Source organism: Lissotriton helveticus, chromosome 11 (genome assembly GCF_964261635.1).
Source record: "Lissotriton helveticus chromosome 11, aLisHel1.1, whole genome shotgun sequence".
NCBI classification, from domain to species: domain Eukaryota; kingdom Metazoa; phylum Chordata; class Amphibia; order Caudata; family Salamandridae; genus Lissotriton; species Lissotriton helveticus.
The window spans coordinates 10,469,762-10,492,231 of NC_136072.1; the positions used below are offsets into that span (position 1 = coordinate 10,469,762).

General features: G+C 44.6%; 1 protein-coding gene across 1 annotated transcript in view; it reads right to left on the reverse strand.

Annotated features, from left to right (window-relative positions):
* Positions 1-22,470, reverse strand: part of LOC144791845 (putative cation-transporting ATPase 13A4) — a 366,292-nt gene that overhangs the window by 215,553 nt on the left and 128,269 nt on the right. The window contains exons 6-9 of the mRNA XM_078666630.1: positions 22,350-22,419; positions 21,675-21,809; positions 7,440-7,512; positions 5,885-6,016 (exon numbers count right to left, since the gene is read on the reverse strand). Coding sequence (XP_078522756.1) covers positions 5,885-6,016; positions 7,440-7,512; positions 21,675-21,809; positions 22,350-22,419 — 410 coding nt within the window. The remainder of the gene's footprint in view (positions 1-5,884; positions 6,017-7,439; positions 7,513-21,674; positions 21,810-22,349; positions 22,420-22,470) is intronic.

Below are 22,470 nucleotides of genomic sequence, written 5' to 3' on the forward strand. Positions count from 1 at the left end.
CAACACCCTCGCCCCGCTGAAGAAACCCCCCACAGAGACACCACCAAGAGGGCCAGCTGGTTCACCCCAGAACTCCTAGCCTCCAAGCGAGCCTGCCAGAAACTAGAGAAAAAATGGCACAGCGAACAGACTCCGGACAGCCACGTAGCCCAAAAGGACGCTATCCGGAACCACCATCACCTCATCAGGACTGCCAAGAGGACCTCCTTCAAAGACCGCCTCGACATCAATGCACACAACAGCAAGGAGCTCTCCAACATCGTGAAAGAACTCTCCAACCCCAGCTCCAACACCAATGACATCCTGCCGTCGCAATCCCTGTGCGACTCCCTCGCCACTTTTTTCCACAGCAAGATAGCAGACATCCACGACAGCTTCATCTCCCAGACAGCCCCAACAGACAGCAACACAACAGACTCTCCACACACCATCGAACACGACCCCCTGCTAGCCTGGGCCAGCGTGAGCATCGATGACACCATCAATACCATAAGCAAAGTCCACTCTGGATCCCTGTCAGACCCATTCACGCACCACATCTTCAACAAAGCCAGCAGCTCCATCGCACCCCACCTGCACAATGTCATCAATCTCTCCCTCAAGACTGCGACCTTCCCAGAGAGCTGGAAACACGCCGAAATCAACGCCCTACACAAAAAACCCAAGGCAGACACTAGAGACCTTAAGAACTTCTGGCCAATCTCTCTGCTCCCGTTCCCAGCCAAGGTCATCGAGAAGACCGGCAACAGACAGCTAACCCGATACCTCGAAGAAAACAGAATCCTGGACCCTTCCCAGTCAGGGTTCCACAGCAACCACAGCACCGAAACCGCCCTCATCGCCCCCAGTGACAACATCAGGACCATGCTGGACAATGGTGAGACCGCAGTCCTCATCCTCCTGAACCTCCCTGCCGCCTTCAACACCGTCTGCCACCGCACATTAAGCACACGCTTCCACGCCATAGGGATCCAAGACAAAGCCCTGGAATGTACCACCTCCTTCCTCTCCGGCAGAACCCAGAGTGTCTGCCTCCCCCCTTTCCGATCCAAAGCCTCCGAGATCATCTGCGGCGTACCCCAGGGATCCTCCCTCAGCCAGACACTGTTCAACATTTACATGGCCCCGCTCGCACACGTCGCCCGACAGCACAACCTCAACATAATCTCCTACGCCGACGACACTCAACTGATCCTCTTCCTCACCAAGGACCACATTACCACCAAAGCCAACCTCAATGAAGGATTGAAGGCCGTCACCACCTGGATGAAGATCAGCCGACTGAAGCTGAACTCGGACAAAATGGAGGTCCTCATCCTCGGCTCCAACCATTCAGCCTGGGACAACTCCTGGTGGCCGATGGCACTGGGGGCAGCCTCGACACCCACCGACCATGCACGCAACCTGGGAATCATCCTCGACTCAATGCTCTCCATGACCAAGCAAGTCAATGCCGTCTCCCTCTGCTTCAACGCCCTCCGCATGCTCCGCAAGATCTACAGGTGGATTCTGACAGATACAAGAAGAACAGTCACCCAGGCCCTCTTCAGCAGCAGACTTGAGTACGGAAATGGCCTCTGCGCAGGAGCCCCGACCAAGCTCATCGAACGACTGCAATGCATCCAAAACGCCTCAGCACAACTGATCCTCGATGTCCCACGCCATGGCCATATCACCCCCCACCTGAGAAACCTGCACTGGCTGCCCATCAACAAGAGAATATCCTTCAAGCTCCTCATCCATGCACACAAGGCACTCCACGAGACCGGCACTGCCTAACTCAACAGATGACTTTCCATCTACGTCCCCAACCGTCAGCTCCGCTCCGTCGACCTCGCACTCGCCACCGAAAACGCGCATCCAAAGGACAACCACTGGCAGAAGATCCTTCTCCCACCTCGCAGCCAAGACCTGGAATACCCTCCCACTGAGCCTACAACAGACCCAAGACCTGCTGACCTTCAGGAGACTTCTCAAGACCTGGATGTTCGATCAGTAGAGGCCCCCCTCCCCTTCCCTCCCCAGCGCCTTGAGTCCCTCACGAGTATGTAGCGCGCTCTACAAATGGTTGATTAATTGATTGATTGAATGAATGAGGGTGATTTGTATGTAAATATTTGATGACTATTCAGTGTGTACTATATTATGAAGACAGTGCTTCTGATGGCATCACATGTGATCACCTGATGTAACCAATCTGCATTGCTCTAATACTCTGTGAGAGAATCAACAATATAAAGAATACTGCACAATCAAGTATGCTCTGTTTCGGATTCCAATGCTTTGCCTTAAATTCTTGGGGCCTTATTTATGAAGGCCTTGCGCCACCGGTGCATCACTTTTAACATGGGAAAAAGTGACGCACCGGTGGCGCAAGGCCTTCATAAATGAGCCCCTTGATTTAGATCCCAATGGTGTCACACTGCCCCCAAGAGTTCACCCTGTCGTTCTCACTGTATCGCTTTAGCATGCTGCTCATAGAGGAGCTTGAATGGAAGTGTCTTTGTGGCGAGAAGACAGTGGCTTATAAATGCAAAAAGTAAATGCATAAATAATCCCTAAACACTACCCTCACATCTTCAGTATTCTCATAGGCCAGATCTGGACTGAAGACTCACCTGCAGCCTAAAGTACATGGAATATGACTCTAAAATGGAGCAGTTATCACAGAAGATAAAAAAGGACTGCATTGAAAGAAGTACTTGGGCTTCCTTGTTTGGTAAAGACTAGCTCCCGGCAAGCAAGTCTTGGGGCCCCCTCACAAGGAGCTACAGTGTTGGTTTACTATCTGTGAACATCTCACAATGGGGTCACAAATCATTTAGATATAAATGAAGTGAACATAAAACTAACTCAACTCTGAGAAACATAAAATATTTTTCTAAAAAATATGATAATATATTTGAACATTACAGTTCAAGGTTAGTTGCTTTATTTGGTAATTTTGCAGAAAATGTACGTTTCAGAGTTTTTTCAAACTAACTGAAATATCCATATGTACTTATGAAATTGAAAATGAAAGGGATGAAATACATCTTTGTTAGTCATCTGTAGTGACACAAAGTATTAGAAGCATCTTGCAGCAATAAGACAAAAATGTTAAAGAATCAGTGGATTGGACCAGTTGCTGCCAACCATCCAAGCAATATCAATCATGTGGAAATCAATAAGGATACACAAGTAGGAGCAACTGCACACGTAGCTGATACAGTATGGCGTTATTAAAACCAATAGCACAATCAAGTGTATTGGCAATGCTGGCTAAACAGTAGAAGAACAGTTATATGTATACGTATAGTGCCATGCTAACACACCAATTGTAAAACAGTCTAGAATCAATTGCAAAGAAGTAATTCTAAAGTACAATAATAATTCTGTAAATCAAGATAAAGCAGGAATACCCAGCCCGGGAAGACTTAACTATATACAGAGAGGCCCACTCCAACCTCTATCTCTGAGACCGGTGCAACAGGGGCAGTGGCTGTGGCCAACAGCAAATCTGCATGATCCATCTGTGATCTTCCCTTAGGGATCTGCACCCCTCCTTTTATAACCTTAGAGCTGCCTGACACATCTTCATGTTCCTTTCCTGTAACTGTTGTTCTCTGTGTGTTATCAGTGTTTTCACTAACCCAAGATCCTCCTGACTCCTACCATCTGCACCTTGCATCTTTCTGCCAGGGCCTCCTTGGGCCTTCAGGCTACTCCTAGGCTTGTTGGGACAGCATAACCCCAGAAATATGTTTCCCCTGATCCACATGCCTGGGCCTGGTACAGTAAACACATTACATACTTTTTGTTTGTCTATTAGGAATGGCAGAAAACCATCACAAGATCATCTGCTATCTCTGCATGGTGCAGGGGTTTTCTGCATGCATTTTCACTCATCAACACTGCCTAAGCTAGTTAACCCTCTCGCACCACAATAACTTCCATACATTATTTACTACATAGTGCACAATCAGGAAAATGCTTCAGCTCTCATTAAGGACAACAAGTCTCTGCCGTGCCGGCACCCTTTGTCGAATTCACAAATGTAGTTTGTTGTAGCGTGAATAGCTTATGTATTCAACCTTTACTTGACAGTTTGTTTGTGCTGCAAGGATGCCAGAGCAAAGAGTTCATTTGTTTCAGACCCATGTATTTGCAAACATCAGGATAAGGGCACCATGCTTACGCAATATGCAGTGTAGCATGCCTGACCACCTGTGGACACCCTTATTCAAATGCAGAAAATGTGACATTTTGTTAATTGTCTGCTCCTCCCCATTCCTATATTTCCAATTAAATTAAGTAGTTGACCTTCAAGTATCACTTCTCCAAAATGAAAAGCATCTAGGACTCCGGTTAACGAAGGGTAGATTTTTAGGCATTTTTTTTTCTTCGTTTGAAGACGATATCCTTGCCACAAGCTCCTGATGATCAATCACAAAAGGTTTCTTCTAAACTCATATATTGGTCTGAGGGCTAGTTGAGGATCAACCACTAACCTGTTCTGGAAATATATTTACTTAATACCAGTTACTCATGTATATTGTTTTGAATTGCTATGTAGGCCTGGGTTTTGACAGCACAGATACCAGAGTTCTTTCTCACAATATACACAGAGGGCCTCATTTCGATATTGGTCGGAAAGCATCTGACCGCTGTTCGGAAGCAGACTGACTCCGTCGGAGGCTTTCCCACCGACTTGGTTGGTTTGCACTCCAACCACCCGCTAGTGATGTCGGCGGTCGGGGCGTAAACCGTTCAGTCAGTCTGACACGGCTCAGACCAGCTCTTTGAATATTCCGGGAGGTCATAACCGGGCCGTTATCCCCTATGGAGGGTGATTCTGACCGCCTGATTACGATGTTGGATTCCAACAGCGTTTCCATGCCAGCCTTTCCAACATGCAAAGGCTATCAGAAAACAAATTTGGGGGTCCCTAGCAGGGCCCCCTTCACCCTGCAGCCTATGGTTGGTGGCCAAAGGGGTACATAGGGCACCCCCCCTAGAAATCCCTGCACTGTGCGGCAAGCAAAGTGGGGTGCCTGCCACAGGGTGCAAGGTTTTAAATACCCCCATTTCTGTATGGGAGCCTGTGTTATAGCTGGTGTACAGTCTTAAAGCTCCCATTAGAAAAGGCAGTATCTGACTGAACAGTGTTTGGTTGCATCGTAATCAGGCAGTCAGAACCACTGACCGGAGGTCCATTGGTCCCGTGGAGAGATGGTATTGGTCGGAAGCAATTCCAACCAACATCATAATTGGTCCCATTGTAGGCTTTAGGTCACCCTCTTTCAATCATGGGTTTCCTTGATCAGCCTCAGTAAGCCATTGGCTTGAGACTTGGTCAATCCCATCGTGGGTCAGCCCAGAGGAGTATTAATCTCTCACTTAATGACATTGGTTGATTGGTTGTATTCCTCCACTTTAATTCCAATGAGTCTTCTGAATTGCAGGAGGGACAACTTTGCAACTATAGCTGAGTTTGATGTCAGCTGGCTCCCTCTACAATGTCTTCTTCTAATGTGCTAATGCTGCATCCATTAACACATAAACCCCAGAGCTATGAGCTTTGTAAATGCTGGTTTATAACCAGTAGATTCACCTTTCTTTAATTGCAGGCCATAAACCCAACACATTATTCTCCAATCGTGAAACAGTGGAAACCATTTGTAAATGTTTAATTGGATTTTAGAGCATGGATTCTACTTGACTAACACATTGTAAAGGCTCCTGAATAGCCTCAGACATGGCAGGACACCCTATGTACACACAGGTGCACTAGCAGCTTTTATTGGTACAGAAATCATCTAAAAATCTGACAGAAATAACTAGTGATCAGAAAGATAAAGAAAACAAACTGTACCACAGACAAAGATATACATGATATTCATACCTGTAAGCATTCCTTCATCTACAATGCAACTCCCATTAATGAGTACAGCGTCGCATGGCAAATAAAGCTTATTTCCAGTCAATATAATCACATCTCCAGGGACTAAATTGTGCGATTCCACTTCTTTGTACTCTGCAAAACAAAAAAAATAATTGTTTACACATTCCTGTTATTATGGATAGTTCATAACATGGTTCTCTGCCTTTGAGGCTTTTCTTTTAAAATGTAAATAACTTAGACAAACATTTGTTATCTTAAAAGGTGAAAAGTAAAACATTTCAATAACTATTCTGTCAGAACTCTTGTTCTAGCTCCTCCTTTTAACTTAATCTAATATTTGACATATATCTAGAATTATGAACAGTTCAACAATGACATCCATAATATCAGAACAATGTTGGCCCTACCTGTAATAGAAAGAAAATTGCTGCATATGCGTAATTAGAAATGTTGTTTGAATGTCTTCAGTGGAGATTACAATAATATCATTTAAATTATAATTCCTTGGTCTGTAATTATAGCAAACATAATTTCAGCAAGTACTAAAGCATGGATAGAAAATCAGTATATTTATTCACTCCAACTGTAGGAAGTAAAGCTGGGTGGGAGGGAGGTAAAAACCAGTGCAAGGGCATATATCTAATGATTTCAATAACACAATTATGAACAGCACTCTTTGTGATAAACAGTCTACAGGATCAATGAACTACATTTTAAAGATTGACTTAACACGTCATACTGCTCACCAAGCGTAAACCATGATCACGGTTTGACGGCCAATACTAGCATGAAAGTATTTGGAAGCGACCACTCTCCACAGTAAAGAGGTGGGATAAGATAGGATCTCACATATCCTTGTGTCGCATGCCCTCGATTTGGAATTGCACTTCTTGGTGTTACAGACTCAGCCAAAATAGTCAAATATATTTTAAATGGAATTACAGCAAATCGTTTCTTCAATGAGCTCAAAAAGTAAGGTGAAAAAAGTGTCCCACTCTTTAGGGATAAGGGTTGGATCGGTTGCATTTTGGTCTGTTGTTGACATCTGATGTAATAGTCTGTGGTTTACATGCTATTTGTATAGTTTAGCACACAATGACCTAGAGGTATCCTACTGGTGCTTGAGAAGAAGGTCAAACCAAACTAATGTGATACAAAGACGTTTTGTTAAAAGATTAGTCAGGTTTTTAACTGGTTCTGGAAGGTGAGCAAATTAGATTGACATCTAATGTAGAGAGACAAATACTCCATTTAATCTCACCTGATAAGCAAAGGATCTCCTGCCTTGATGCACTTCCTTAATCTTAGAAACATTGAGAAGGTGGGCCTAGGATGATCAGGAATATAGGACAAGTTGGACCAATGACATGCAATGCCTCTGAAGAGATACAAAACTTTGAAACTTCTAAAATATATGTGTTTATCTAGTCAAAGCCATTTATTTTTGACAACTGATGGCTCATGACAAAAGATTCCTCTTGCCCTCAGAGGGCTTCTGTTTCTGAACCTTCCAATACTAAAACACAACCTCATTTCACAATTACAAAGAACTCACCTCCAGTTTTCAGACCCATGGTGACCATGACGCTATTGTTTGCAGCAACCAATGTATGCAGGTTAACTGATTGCTGTTAGAGATGAGCAAAAATATGCAAATGTCACTATGAGCACAGTTAATTCACACTTTCTAACATCTTAGACAGATTTATAATCCCTTTCTAACACAGGACTTAGAATTGTATTCTGCGGTGGGACATTGACGCTCCTCTAACACCCATAGGAATCCCTGCAGCTCTCTGAAGTGATTTATCACCTCATCGGTGGATCATGTGCATCACTTTACTAGGAGTCAGAGATCTTGTTAAATAATACAAGAAAAATGGATCAACCTGAACTCCCCTTTCTAAAGGTTCTGGCTTGAGGACACTCAATGGTGCTCAAATATCTCCTTATCTGTTGTCCAGACTGAGAGGTTGGATTGATAACCGAAGAGTAACCCGTAATGTCATCATACCACAAGAAAAGCTTACAGCTCCACCCACACCATTTTTAAAATAACCTCTTTGATTGGATACGATGAAACAGGGACCCCCAGCTTTTTGTAAAGATTGCAAATTGATTTGGCTAAAATGGCTGATTATTGAGTTAGCTATTGCACTGTGTGCATCTACCCATGGGTGTAGATTCACTAAAATGCCAGGAGTAGTAGATATTACATGACCTCCCCTTTAACCATTGATGACATCACAGGAAGTGAAATCACAAGTCTCATTCTCCCTTGTTACCACAGGAAATGATATCACATGACCATGCACTTAGTAGACACTCAAGTAAAGTCAATTACAAGTGCAAGGTCAATAAAATCACGAGGACAGTATCAAAGCTCATAAAAGTTTATTTTAGTTTACAACCACATGCCAATAAATAGGAGCCCGACTATTCTTGGGGTCAGACATTATATACACAAGTACAACAATTGCATGCACAAGTACAACTACACATTACCAGTTGTAGCCTGTAATGCCTATGCAGTTCATGGATTGGTTCAAATGTCCAAGCATAGTTTCAAATGATCAGGCCCAGACCTATCCAAGAGTGTTTCAGCAAGCTGTCACTTATGGTACCCAGATCTGGCATACTTTGGGCAGAAAATGTATCCATAAGATCAAATATATTTAGGAGACTTTAGGCAACATTGGGGCATATTACCAAGACCGGCAATATTAAATTATCACCGCTTAAAGCGGCGATAATTTTGTCGCCCTATTAGCAAGCTGTCGCTAACATCAGTTAGCGACAGCTTTGAGGCGATAGTGAGCGGTTTGGGGCCCACTTTGCATGTCAGCGATAGTTATCGCTAATGACATGCAAAGTGGGCGTACCCAAACTGTTAGCGACTGAAAGCAGTCGCTAACATCGCTATCGCCTATTATCAGTGCAGGCGTAGCGATGGAAATATTCCTGCTCAGACCAGTTCTTAGCCTGTATATCCAATGGGAGGTGGATATTCACGCTAAGACCCTATTGGCGTTAATGCGTGAATATCGCTGTATTCCCAGCGATATTCACGCATTTCGCCGCTATAGCTGGAAATGTTATCGCTTTAGAGATAAACGTTGCTAATAGCACGTTATCTCTGCGATAAAATCTGGCGATGCGAGGCGATAAAAAAATGTCACTAAGCCCATTTAGTGATAAATATCGATATTTGTTGATAATATGCCCCATTATTCCTTAGGATAAACATATATTACAGGCTGAGCTTTGTGCCGCAGACTTAGGGCCACATGTTTGACCATTTCATTTTGAGAGTCTCTAATTGTAAAATGTTGCTACTTGCAATTTGAGACTCGCACAATGAAATATACTAATCTGTCTAAGACACATTGGTAGCTGTCAATGTGGGTTGAAATTGACCCTCCTCTTCAATATTCATGAGGAAGGTCACTTTCTGCGACCCATCTGGAATGGGCAATAACACAGGGATGGTGGCCTGCTGGGGACAGCAGACCACCATGTATCTCTTTGCTTTTAAATAAAGCAACTTTAAAAATAAAGGCATCCCATTGTCCTTAAATGAAAACATGATGCATTAAAATTTTTTTTTTATTGTTTCTGTTTATTTTTTTTTTTTATGGCGGTGTTTTCACTACCATTCACAAAGGGGAAGGGGTCCCCTGGTGACCCCTTCCCATGTGCGACTGGCTTATCACCTTGTTTTGAATCCGCTTTCTGGTCGCAAAACAATTATACATCCCCTTGGCACGTCCCTTCCTAATACTGACTTGCAAAACTGATTTTACAAGTTGGAAATAGGTTACCAACTCGCAAAATATGGTTTGTACATAGAAAATGCATTTTAAAATTGAAATTGATACTTGTATAGCGCACTACTCACCGCAAGGGTCTCAAGGCGCTTGTACGAATACCGCTGTGGAACCCATCCTGGCTTTCCCTGTGAGGTGTCCACTCCTGGGCACCCCCAAGGTGGAGGCCAGGCATCCTTAGCGTTGTGGGGGCCGTTGTGGAGATTAAGCAAGCTATTGCCCAGAGTTGCAGCGTGGGACTCCATGATTGGAATAGGTACTGAGGCGATAATTATCAGGTCCGTGGAATTTTTGAGCCCAAGACCCGCCGAGGCGGGGAATTGAACCCTGGTCCCGGGCTAGACCTCTGCATCAGGGTCTGCCGCTCTAACCATTGAGCCACACTTCTACACACTATAAGGCTCGGGGAGGGTGCTACACGACCCCCCTCTGATATTCAGGTATTTTTGGCCTGAGGGTGGGCCCCCCAGGGTCTATTATGGCTCAGGAAGGTGGGCCACAAGGCCACATTTCTTTATGAAATGTGACCCCAGGGATGGGCATGGGCTCCCCTCATCCCTATAATTGTTTGGAGAGGTTTGCTGCACATAACCCTTCCATTAATTTACAAATGTGGTCCTGGTCCATAATTTGGTTTTTTGATACAATGCCACAGAAGTCCTGTTGGATCACAGCAAAACATATTTTTTTTCAATTTTGACATGTGGAGGGGCCCTCTGGGACCACTCCATGGGGCGAAGGGGGGCATGGTATCCCTAACCTGCCCAATTACATGTTTATTTTTTCACAAAGTTGAGGCCAGGGACTAGGTCCCTGAGTCATGTAATGCTTGGCAGAAATATTTGATTGATTTTGCTGACAGCTAATCAGAGTCTTAGCTCCCGAGAGAGTCTGACTTCCACTGGAGCGAAGTGGCTCAAGGGAAATAAAGATCCCTGGGCATATAAGAAATCTGAATGCTTTATTTTTATATTGGCGCATCTGGCAAGAGTCTGTCAAACCTCTCGCGGACTCAACCGTCCAGCTATACACATATTTTTTATCCTTAATTTCTAAAAACACTACAGAATGCATTTACACCCAATCACAAAAAAGCACAACCAGCTTACAATTATATAGCTTCCTGTAACATTTGTGGTAATTCTGTTCAGTAGTTTTTGCTGCAGCTCTGCCTAAAGAAGTCCACAGAAAATGCATGGACATTTTGCATTTTGCCCCCCCCTTTTTTTCTCGGCCCTACTTGGCGGATCGCTCCAAAACCGTCCATGCACATAATAGTCATCAATTTGCACCTTTTGGGAAAGTTTTATCGAGATTCATGAAAAGTTATTAGCAACACAATAAAACACTTTTCCTATGGAACAGCTGACCTAACTATAACTACCCAGTGGTGACTTTGACTGAGATATTATATTATATATACATTCACTGAAAAATCCAAAGGTTACAGAGACTCCATAGATAGGCTCAAGTTTCATTCATACAAAACCAGTAAATTCAGCAGTTATAGCTAGCTGAGCTAACTATAATTCGCGCCCCAGCAATGCACTGCTTATGACCTCACATATTACATCACTCATGACAGGTCAGTAGCATCAATGATAACATCACTTATGACATCTCAAATGGCATAACTGATGGCATCATCCAGTGATTGTTAGTGTTTTTTAAATGTTTATGACTCATGAGGGAATTCAAAGTCTTTGGCCAGGTCTCAGGCTTTAAGATGAATATACACAAGACCCAAGACCTTAGCCTCACTATTCCTAGTGCTGACCTGGAGCGATCAAATGCGGACTACCCCTTCGGATGGGCAGACTCATGTGTCCCCTATCTGGGCCTCCAAATATTCTCTACGCTGGATTGTACGGTACTTGAGAAATATGATACACTGCTAAATATAAGCCACCACCTGTTACCTCCGTCTCCCTGTGGCCGTCATGTCTGGGTCCCGCACCTCCCCCAAAGCCACAGATAAAGAGCCTTGGTATGTGGCTTGACAGCTCCCTTAATTTTGCATACAAAGCAACCGCACTTTCCTCAGTCTGTTATGGACTGATGAGAATGCTTCGTAAAATTGTTCCGCTCCTTCCCTTCCAGGCGAGAAGGATCATGGTTCAGGCATTAATATTGTCTCGCCTGGACTATGGGAATATTCTGTATCTCCGCAGACCACAACCAATAAACTGCAAGTAATTCAGAATTGTGCTGCACGGATGCTCCTCCAGATCCCACGGTGGCAATCGGCAAGACCAGCACTGAGACAACTGCACTGGTTACCGATCTCAGCTAGGGTACAATTTAAAGCTATGTGTCTTGCACATAAGGCTATTTTGAGGACTGGTCCACCTATCTTACATCCGCTAATAACATCGTACCTTCCGCCAAGAACTTTACATTCTAGCTCTTTATATCTGGCCACTACTAAGAAAATAAGGAAGGCGAGATGGGGTGGACGCTCCTTCTCATTTACCGCCCCAAAATTGTGAAACTCCCTCCCCCAGGCTTTGCGGGGGAACAACAGTCTGTTGGCCTTCCGTAAGTTTCTAAAAACCCACTTGTTGGGAATGCTTGCATAACATCACGGACTGACTCCACTCTGCCCTTCTTCCTCAGCGCTACGAGGCTTTCGGGTAGTTAGGCGCTATATAAATATTTTTCCATTCCATTCCAAATAACACCTGGGTCACTCTTCAACGATAGAGACATCTTACACTGTACTGGCTAGGCAGATTAGCTGCAGTCAAGATGACTATACTGCCCCGTATATTGTTGTCATGCAGACTCTACCACTACAGCCCCCTCTTTGGATACTCGCCAAACTGCAACACAGTGACAGAGCTATCTTACATGGTAGGAAGCTAATTGCAAGAGGGTGGGGGATCTCTTTGAAGAGACTAGTGGAGAGATATAGGCTCCCTAAATCCACGTACTGGCAGTACCTTGACCTAAGACACTGGGTGACACATCCAACAGTTCGTACACTCACAGGGCGGCCCCTAACGAAGTTTGAGAAATGGTACATAACCAGATCCTCCGACAAAAAGCCTATGCCAGACATATATGCTTTTTTAATCATGCCCACACAGCAAAGTAAAACACCAGCACAGTGCAGATGGGAGACAGAGTGTGCTAGAGAATTTTCCCCTAAAGATTGGCAAGATATTGTACACAGGGCCAGAGCATCCTCTTGTAGGAAGGCAGGCAAGGAGATGTTCCTCAAAATAGCGCATTACTGGTACTACACCCCGGAAAGGGTGGCGCGCTGGAAACGTGGGGCAGACGCTTACTGCTGACGCCACTGTGGCCAGATAGGTACCTTGACCGATCTATTGTGGGGGTGCCCCAAAATAACAGACCTTCTGGGAATCTATACTGCCTGACATAAATAACACCTACAATATCGACCTACCATGATTCCCAAGTTACATTTTACTAGGCCTCCTGAACGCCTTAACAAACCCCTTGAAATCATGTAGAGGAAGAGCCATTACACTAGCGTTGGGGGCGGCCAAACAGGTGATACTGATTAGGTGGGTAAGGATGGTGCTCCCACCAGGTTGTATTGGTTACTTAAATTATGGGATGTGGCAGGAATGGAGAAGATTACAGCCAGCATATCTCTTGGGTTTCTGCTTGACCAAATTGTATGATCCTGCGAAAATGCTATATTTCACCAAAATCTCCATTTTGTTCACTATCGCACATCAGGGCACATTCAAATACTTGCAGTCAGGGTGTGTGCTGTACAACGACTTTTGTGTTTGATGGAATAAACTGTAATTTTGCTGCATGTTTAATAAGACTCTAGCCCACATATAGGGTACATATGAACTATAACATGCATCCTAGCCAGGCCACTGGAATTTCTTGATTTTGAAGTTGCTGCATTTGCTACACAATTATGGACTTTCCACATAAGCCATCTGCTGCATAATCTGCAGCTTTAAAAAAAATGTGTTTCTAGCTCAAACAAATCGAACGTTACAAAAAATGCAGCAACACTTGTTGCAGTGCAGTGGAAAGCCCTTCACAAAGGTTAACTGGGCATATTTCTTTTGCTTATTGCTGTATTTGAGTGAATGACAAAATCATGAAGTAATACCATCACAAAATGTGCTGCATTATGCACATAATTTGCCTTTTCTTGTTGCATAAGTTAGTAAAACCCTGCCCCCTAATTTGGTCCTTTCTTGCCACATATGTCCAGTGGCCCTTCTCTTAGTTCAATAATAGTTCAGGGGCAGCAATATTTCTCAGTTAATCTTTACAAACTCTCACTTTTACTAAATACATCTAAATGTACTATGGTAAACGCTTCAGTGTGTGTTAAAGATATGTCTTTTTAAAAATTTTGATGACGCCTGTCTTCCTTTCCTCCATCCTAGGTGAAGGGACACAATTATTTTGTTTGTAGTAAGCCCTGCAGGACACCCTGCTTTTTTCACTCCTTAGGGCACTTCAAGTACCCATCTAATCGCTGTTATGCAGATGCAACAAATAGATTTCTGAAGTCTTTTCAGCCCATGGCTTGTGAGTCCCAGGGGAGGGAGGCCTCTCCTTTGGGCCACGCAGCTCTGATCCACTACTGCTAAATGGGCCTCGTAACACAGACGTTTTTTGAAAGACAGTGTGGGGCCCCTTAGTTGTAAGCAGGAGCGAGGCCCTGTGCAGCTGCCCACAAGGCCGATGCCTAGAGGCAGCCCTGCTTAGGCTAGCTGAGAGCCCTGCCATGCCCGAGGACTGTTTACAAGTAAATGATCTGGAGGACACTGCCTGGATGGAGGTGATGTGCAGGTCACACCTGGAAATGTTGAGGTGGCCTGAGCGGGTCTGTGTGACCACCAGGTCCATGACAACCCAGGAGTGGAGGTATGGAAGTTTGGATCCCAGAAGAATGGCCCAGACAGCTATCAAGAAAGGGAAGGGCAGGGGGCATGGGAAACCAGACACTAAAGCTCCCACAGTAGAGGTTGATGTGGTGCCAGAGGAGGCAACCCTGATGCCTACTGGGCAGGACATTTCCTCCATTGGTGACCTGCTTGAACTTGCTGGATGGCAAGCAGAGGATGGGCCCAGCAGAAAAGAGTTTTGTAAGGCACAGCAGGAGTGTCGAACCCTGGAGGGCATGTGACATCAGGCTGAAGCCTGGGCAGCAGGTGACACCACTGGAGATCACCTCATAAACAGGGAAAATGACCTCCTGTATAGTTAGCCTTAGGCACCTGTCTCCCAATGTTACAGAGATTCACACCTGGGGCTGGCTCATAAGGTTCCCCTGGAGGGACATTTGTGCCTAGGCCTAGTAAGAGCTTCACTCTGCTGAATTCCATGGGGTTACTGAAAAATTCCACAGAGTTCTGCGAGTGGGCGGAGAATTGCTCAGCCACCCCTACTTTAGGTGTGATTCGAGGCACTTGGAGTCAAAACAGCAAAGATACCTCCCTTTTCCTCCAAAACATGGAGCATTTATTAAGGGAATCTTCCACACCTCTTTAGAAGAGGTTGCACTGCTAGGCATGTGCCAGGGTTGACATTTCCTGTACAACTTAGCATGTTCCATGAAACCGAATGAACATCTATATCTCGCGCTAGAACTTCCATCAATTTGCCTTTTACTGGATAATTTTCTAAACTTGTATATTTCTCATTATCCATTTTAGTGTGCATTTTATTTTTCTACTATTTACTTTTCTCTTTGTGCGAAAGACACAGGTTACCAAAAGCAATAAATAAAGGTAACTGAACAATAGTGCCTCCTGCACCCTTTCAGAGTGGTGTAGGGTACAGAGTACTACTCTATTCCTAATCTTTGGGGGCGCTGCTAAGAAATGACTGGAAGAACAACTGCTGTGGTTTTCTGCCCCATCCCTCCTCGAAGCCTCATAGGGCCCAAGGGATGGTCTGGCACAGTCCACTGATGAGACAGTGATGGAGGAGAGAATTCAGGCCGGCCCACCACAAGGGAGTGCTACCTGCCACAACTACCGTCCAGTCACCCAAAGCCGTGGTAGCAGCTGCAACAGACTCACAGATACAGGTGTATGCCTGGGAGACCTCGAATGCCCTGGCCTTCGCTCATCATGGCCACACTACCATAATGGACCACCATGTGCCACAATACACTCACGGGCAGCAATTCTGGCTTACACATATAAAGCACATAGCAAAATCCAGTGCCCTCCTACGTTTACTGTGGTGCAATATAGAGGACACGTGCCAGTGCTGACAGCGCACACCCATGCGTGATCCACTTATCAGTACAAGAGATTTGTGTATACACACACCAAGCCACAAAATAGAGAAAACACTGATAAGGTGCATCTTATAAAAATGGTCTGTTTCTAGGCATATCCATTGGGAATTATAGGAAACTAAACAGAGGGTGGGTGTGAAAAAGCTTAGGCTATACAAGAAGGCACAGTTACACCCAGAATCAAATGTCAGCTTTCTGCAAATACTCTTATACAGGCGAATGTTTACACCAACAGAAGTGCTACGACAAGCTGACACATTCCAGTACACTGGTCCCAAGATTACCCTACCAGTGCACTTGTGCAATAGCCCTTGTGCTAGGCTCCACATGGCAGCAGCATACATCCTTCAATACCACACCCAACTACCACCTCCCCACCTCCACTCCCTTCACAATCGGCCACAGACTCATGGCACAGACTGAGAGACAACTCACAAGCTTCTGGGTGGCCGCCACATCCCTGCTCTTCAAGGCCTGGATCAGCTCCTGTTCCCACCCTATCCAACATGATGCAGACCTTACTCCCATGATGGAAGTGACCTGTCATCAGCTTGTCTCACAACCGCAGAATGATGCCTGTATAAAGTCCTTCTCCTATCCTGCCATCCTCACCAGCTCCCACCTCCCATCTTTGGTTTCTAGACTTTTGATCACCTCCTGATCCTCACTCTATTCTGGCAGAGTCCGAAACGCATTCAGGGTTTATTCCCGGTGGATCTGCTTCCACAGTTATACGGGAGATTGGCTCTGGCACACCGCTATGGCCATCACCTACCCAGGCGGACTTCGGACATTTGTCTTGTTTTCTTCCCCGCTACTGTCTCCTTCCTGTGGATTACCAGCTTTCCCTGGTCTTTCTGATCCTGATTTTCATGTTAGTTAAACCACTCCAAAAGTCTGAAATTACCTTCCTTTTTTCCTGAGAAACATCACAGATCTCCTGACATTTAGGATGGAACTAAAGACATGTCTTTTTAACCTGTAATTGCAGTTTACCATTCTTTACCCAGGGGATAATAACAAGCGCCAGGACACCTCTGGGTAACCGCTGCGCTTTATACGTTCCTATAACATAACGTAACATACCATAACTCCTGTATTGTATATTTATTCATTCTGTAACTATTGTGAAACTTTTGGAACTTGCAACACGCTGTTCCCTTATGTAAAGCGATCTGATACTTCCGGGTCTAGCCAGCGCTATATAAGACTCAAATAAATAAATAAAAAGTGCCAGGCCGCCAGGAACTGGCGAATGCTTTGCTCTGCTGATACCTTTTTCCAAAAGAATGTGAGTTTCTGCCTTATGACATTGTTCAGGGCACCCAAAACTCAGGTCTGTCTAGCATAAAAGACTGCTGCAATATAACTGTGTCCCTCTTTCTGTCTGCAGGCCCTTGGAGCCCAGCTAGACCTGTTCAGCCCTTGGAGGGATTGCCCAACTAATTCCCTTCACCCTCAACCATCTAAAGTGTGTTTCCCTTGTGCCTCCTGCTCTTGCCCTGTGGGTCCCCAGTTCCAGAATATCACAGGACTTTTTCTTGGTGAACCTGTCCCTGTATATCCTGTAGGGGTGAGCAGCGCATGTGGGTAAACTCCGCTGCACACACAGTGGGTAGAGTTTTTGTCAAACTCAATGCTCCCAGCAGAGCACGGAGAAGAGAAATTCTGTGAACTCCACCGGGGTAGCAGAGTTTACCACCCACCCACAAGATAGACAAGACCTTTGCCAGGCTTGTCTCCCACCTAAATTGGCCCTGGATGGGAATAGCCTTAGATACCCTCTGCAGGACGTGTCTCACCTTCCAGGCCAGTGGGAAAACTGGGGAAAAGTTGATGATTCCCCTGATTCCCTTACCTGCCATTGGCACCCCCTTTAAAAGGGTGGACATCAATATTGTACGGCAACAGCTTTATCCTGGTCTTGGTGGACCTTGCCACTAGATACCCATAGCCAATCCCTTGCAGGTCTATGATTATCCCTGCAATGCCTAGGTCCCTAATGGGGAGTTTCTCTCGAGAAAGTTCACCACAGAAGTGGCATCTGACTGGGGCACCAACTTCATGTCTGCATGCATTAGGGCCTTGTGGAAGGAGTGAGGGGTAACCTACAACCTCCCCATGCCCTACCATCCACAAACCAATGGGCTTGTTGAAAGATTCAAAAAGACACTAAAATGCATGATTATGAGCCTGCCTTGCCCCATGAGGCAGAAATCGGATGTCCTCTTGCCATGCTTGCTTTTTGCCTACAGGGAGGTCCCACAGAATGGAGCTGGGTTCAGCTCATTTGAACTTCTGTACGTCCACCCTGTTAGGGGACGTCTCAGTCTGGTGAAGGAGAGATGGAAGAAAGCTCACAAGAAATTCCCCCAGGACATGTTTAGCTACATGATAACCCTCAGAACCCACATAGCCATGTTCTTAAAGAAAGCTTCTGAAAACTTGGAGGGGAGCCAGGAAGTCATGAAACAGATGTACAACCAGAAGGTAACTCTGTTTGGAGTTTCAACCTGGCTAGAAAATGTGGTTGATGGAGCCAGTGAAGCTCAGGACACTCCAAGACCATTGGAGTGGACCCTCTGAGGTGATGATAGAAAGGGGGAGGCCACTAACCTGGATGACCTCAAGAATAGATCCCCAAAAACCCATTAAGGGTACTCCATCTCAACCGCCTAATACCCCAATGTGAGAGGTCTGAGGTCAACATGATGCTGGTGGCAGTTGATGGGGAGGAAGAGGAAAGTGAACCTCTTCCTGTCCTCCCAAGAGGAAAATGGGTCAGTGTAAGGTGTCAATGTCTCTCCTACCCTGACCCTTGCACAATAAATGGACTGTTGCATTTGCTGGTACAGTTTTCCTCACTGTTTTACCTCACTCGTGGACTTACACATTTGTGTACCCATGATACTGATGACAACTAGGGGCAGGCGGTAAACTTCGCTCTGCTGGTAGATTCGCAGAGTTTTGCCACTCCATGATCTCCTTGGAGCACAGAGTTTGACATGAAATCAAACCCCACTACATGGCAGAGTTTACTGGTCCCCACCACCCCCAACCTGTGTATGTCTTTCACTGTGACCCAGTGCCTGGGGCCTACCTGAGCATGTGAGTGAGGCAGATGCCACAGACTGCTAGATGTAATAAATATATTGAAATACATGTTATGTTTGTTGTAGGACAGTTTTTTATTTACTTTAGTGGTCGATGTTTTGAGGTGTAAATTTAATTAAATTTTAGGTTTAATTATCAATATGGCCAAAATGTTTCTTCGCAGCTCAAGTTGGGCTGTTGTCTTTCTTCTGATTTGTTGTCACTAATTATATATACCACATTTTAGTCCTTTGTTTACCTTCAGACATGCCCTTCGGTCCCATAGTCTTTAGGATGGGAGGAGGGTGAGGCCACAAGACTGAAGGGATGTTAACACTCAGGGGAATCGATTAGTAACAAGACCGGTTAGCCTCAATTAAAAAAGAGGAGGACCAAGTTAAGGGCATTAGCAGCGCTCAAAGTTCAAATTAATGAACAGGAGTATAATTTATAAATAATCCATGATAAGAGGACATATAAGTATTGCCAGTGGAGGGACAAGTGGGCTTTAAAGGTGGTAAACTATAAGCAAGAAAGGGGTGAAATATGGTTATTAACTTCTAGTAGAGTGCCAGTAAAGAGGGTAGAGAGGAAAAGACTGCTGCCCCGGGCAGCAGAAAATGAGTTGCTGGCTGCTCTGCAAGCTCAGATGTGTGGCCTGGCCCATGTGCTGGCCAACCTCTTGCAAGAACTGGGGGTTTGTGATGATTGCTTTGCTCTGGGTGCAGTCAGCTCACTTATAGCTGCGAAACTGGCTGGAGACCAGCAGGACAAACACATGAGGAAGACAGCGCCACACAAGTGCTCCCAGTTGCTGATTAACTGAAGCTTAGACTTGACAGGTAAAGAATCTAAGATACATAATCAAGTGCATTGTAACACATCGCTCCATAAAACTTATGCCATAAAATGTGATGTATTCCTACTTTGCCACTGAATTCGAATGTGCATGAACCTGGTAATGTACTATATGATGATGGTCCCTATAACAGCAGCACTGCACAGGAACTTTGCCCACAGAACTTTGCGGAATGTCACAGAGTTTTAAAGTAACTCTGCAGGATTCCGCCTAGTGAAACTCTGTGAGCTCCACCCAGGCCTAGTGACAACCTGCCTGTCAAATACAAAATATACTTGCTGAATGACAACGCAAGGGCCAGCATCAAATAGAAAGTCTCTAAGATGCTAGAGTTGGGAGTCATTGAATACTCCAGAAGCTCCTGGTCCAGCCCAGCTGATACCCAGGGCTGTCTCACTGGGCACCACACCAGGAATCAGGTTTTATGTGAACAACAGGGGGCTCAACTCACTTACCATAACTGATGCTCAGCCCATCCCCAACGCTGATGAGCTCATAGATCAGTTAGAGGTTGCCATGTTTCTGAGTACCTTTGACTTGACTTCTGGTTACTGGTCGGTTACCCTAATTGTAGAAACTAAGGAGAGGTTAGCATCCTCTACCCCAGTGGGTCACATTCTATTTAAATTGATGCCCTTTAGTTTGAAGAAACCCCCTGCCACCTTCCAGAGGTTGGTGAACCAGGTCTTAAACTTAAAAGTACATTCCAACCTTTTAATTACAATGCACCCTGACCTATGGGCTACCTTAGGGCCTTCCTTATGGGTGACTTATATGCAATAAAAGAAAAGTGTAAGACTTGGCAAGGGGGTATATTACCAAGTCAAATTGGCAGATTACAATTGTATTCTGGCTTCCTAGGCAGGCTTGGGACATATTTTAACGGGCTACTTAAGGGGGTGGCACAATAAGTGCTGCAGACCCTCCAGTAGCATATCATTAACAGGCCCTGGGTATATGGTATACCACTCTTCAAGAAACTTATAAGAAAATTAAATATGCCAAATCGGATTTCAGTCAATGTTACCATGATTAAGGGAGAGAGCACAGGAACTTTGGCAATGGGCAGCAGTGGTAAAGTGCACAGAGTCCTAGAGCCAACAAAGATGAATTTCAGCAAGAAGTGGAGGGCAAAGGACAAACATTTGGAGAAAGACCACCCTAAGTCTGGCAGGTCTAACAGCTTGAAGGTGCAGATCCGACTCCAAGATTAGCACAAGTGTAATAGAGCAACACAACTTTTGTGACCCTAGGTCACCTCAGACTGACAAACAAACAAACAATCTCCATTTAAAGCTTGTATCCGTTTGACTAATGTGTATGTCACAAAACTTTGAACACTCTTGAAATTATAGTGATGTACAAAAGGTATGGTATGGTGTGCTGTGGTGTGGTTTATGGGGTGTTTTATGGGATGGGATGGCACGGCCTGTATTTGTATGGTAAGATATGGTATATGGATTATAGTGATATACAAAAGGTATGATATTGAATGGTATGGAAAGATACGGTATGGAAAGGTATGGTATTTTAGGATTTTCCCTCACCCAATGAGAGCAGCAGCACTGAATGCATGTTTTAGCCTTCGCAGTACCTTTAGGTCAGCTTGATGTATAATTGTTGCACCCCGGTGTTGCCACACTATTTCCCTTTAGCTAGATATTCCATTCATTTTGTTGGAGGGCGACCTTTTTATCTTGCTGTCCAAGTGCGAGCCTATCAAAGCCTTTAACAAAGAGATGTCAAGGCACTCACCTTATGAAGGTCATAGGTAGTGATTATGATGGAAACTAGAGTCATAAAAAGGATGACACAGGGAACTTCAATGTTTCCAAGGTACATCCAAAGAGCCATAGCAACAACTTGGAACAAGTAAAAGGGATTTAGAACCTGTGTAGAACAAAGAGAAAACAGATATAAGTAGCTTTCACAGATTAGTTAGATTATTGACATTAATCAATAAACCAGTTATTTTCAAGGTCAGTATGGTTTGAAAGAACTAGTGCAAATTGCAAGAGAGCACTGGGTCTGAGGAGTGTGGGTCACATTGAGGAGGGCTGACTTAGAGACTGGGCATAATACCATAATATGCCTGGATAATATTATAATGATTTTAAATTGAGGAGTGCAGTTTTTTGGACTAGTTAAGTATTTGTTACATATTGCTTGATTAATTACCACCAAGAGAACAGTAAAAATGCATAAATGCAGGCAAAGGTTTGAAATTATGCATTGGATTCAAGTTACAGCTATGATATAGAATATTTGAAACTCTATATATTAAATTAGCCAATCACACCTAATAAAGCTGTCATTGTACTGACCTGATTAATAATCAATTAACCTATTAAAAGCTCTTATCAGACAGTTAACTGTGTTATTTAATTGGTTCTTTTCTGCACAAAGTAAGAATCCAGGAGCTTCCCATACCTCTTTGAAGAGCAGTTTCCAAACTGGGACTAACTCAACTTCAATAGCATTTGGTCCGCATATCAGTTTTCTACAAAGAACAGTTCCTTGGTTAGTAATAAACACTGAAAACACACCACCT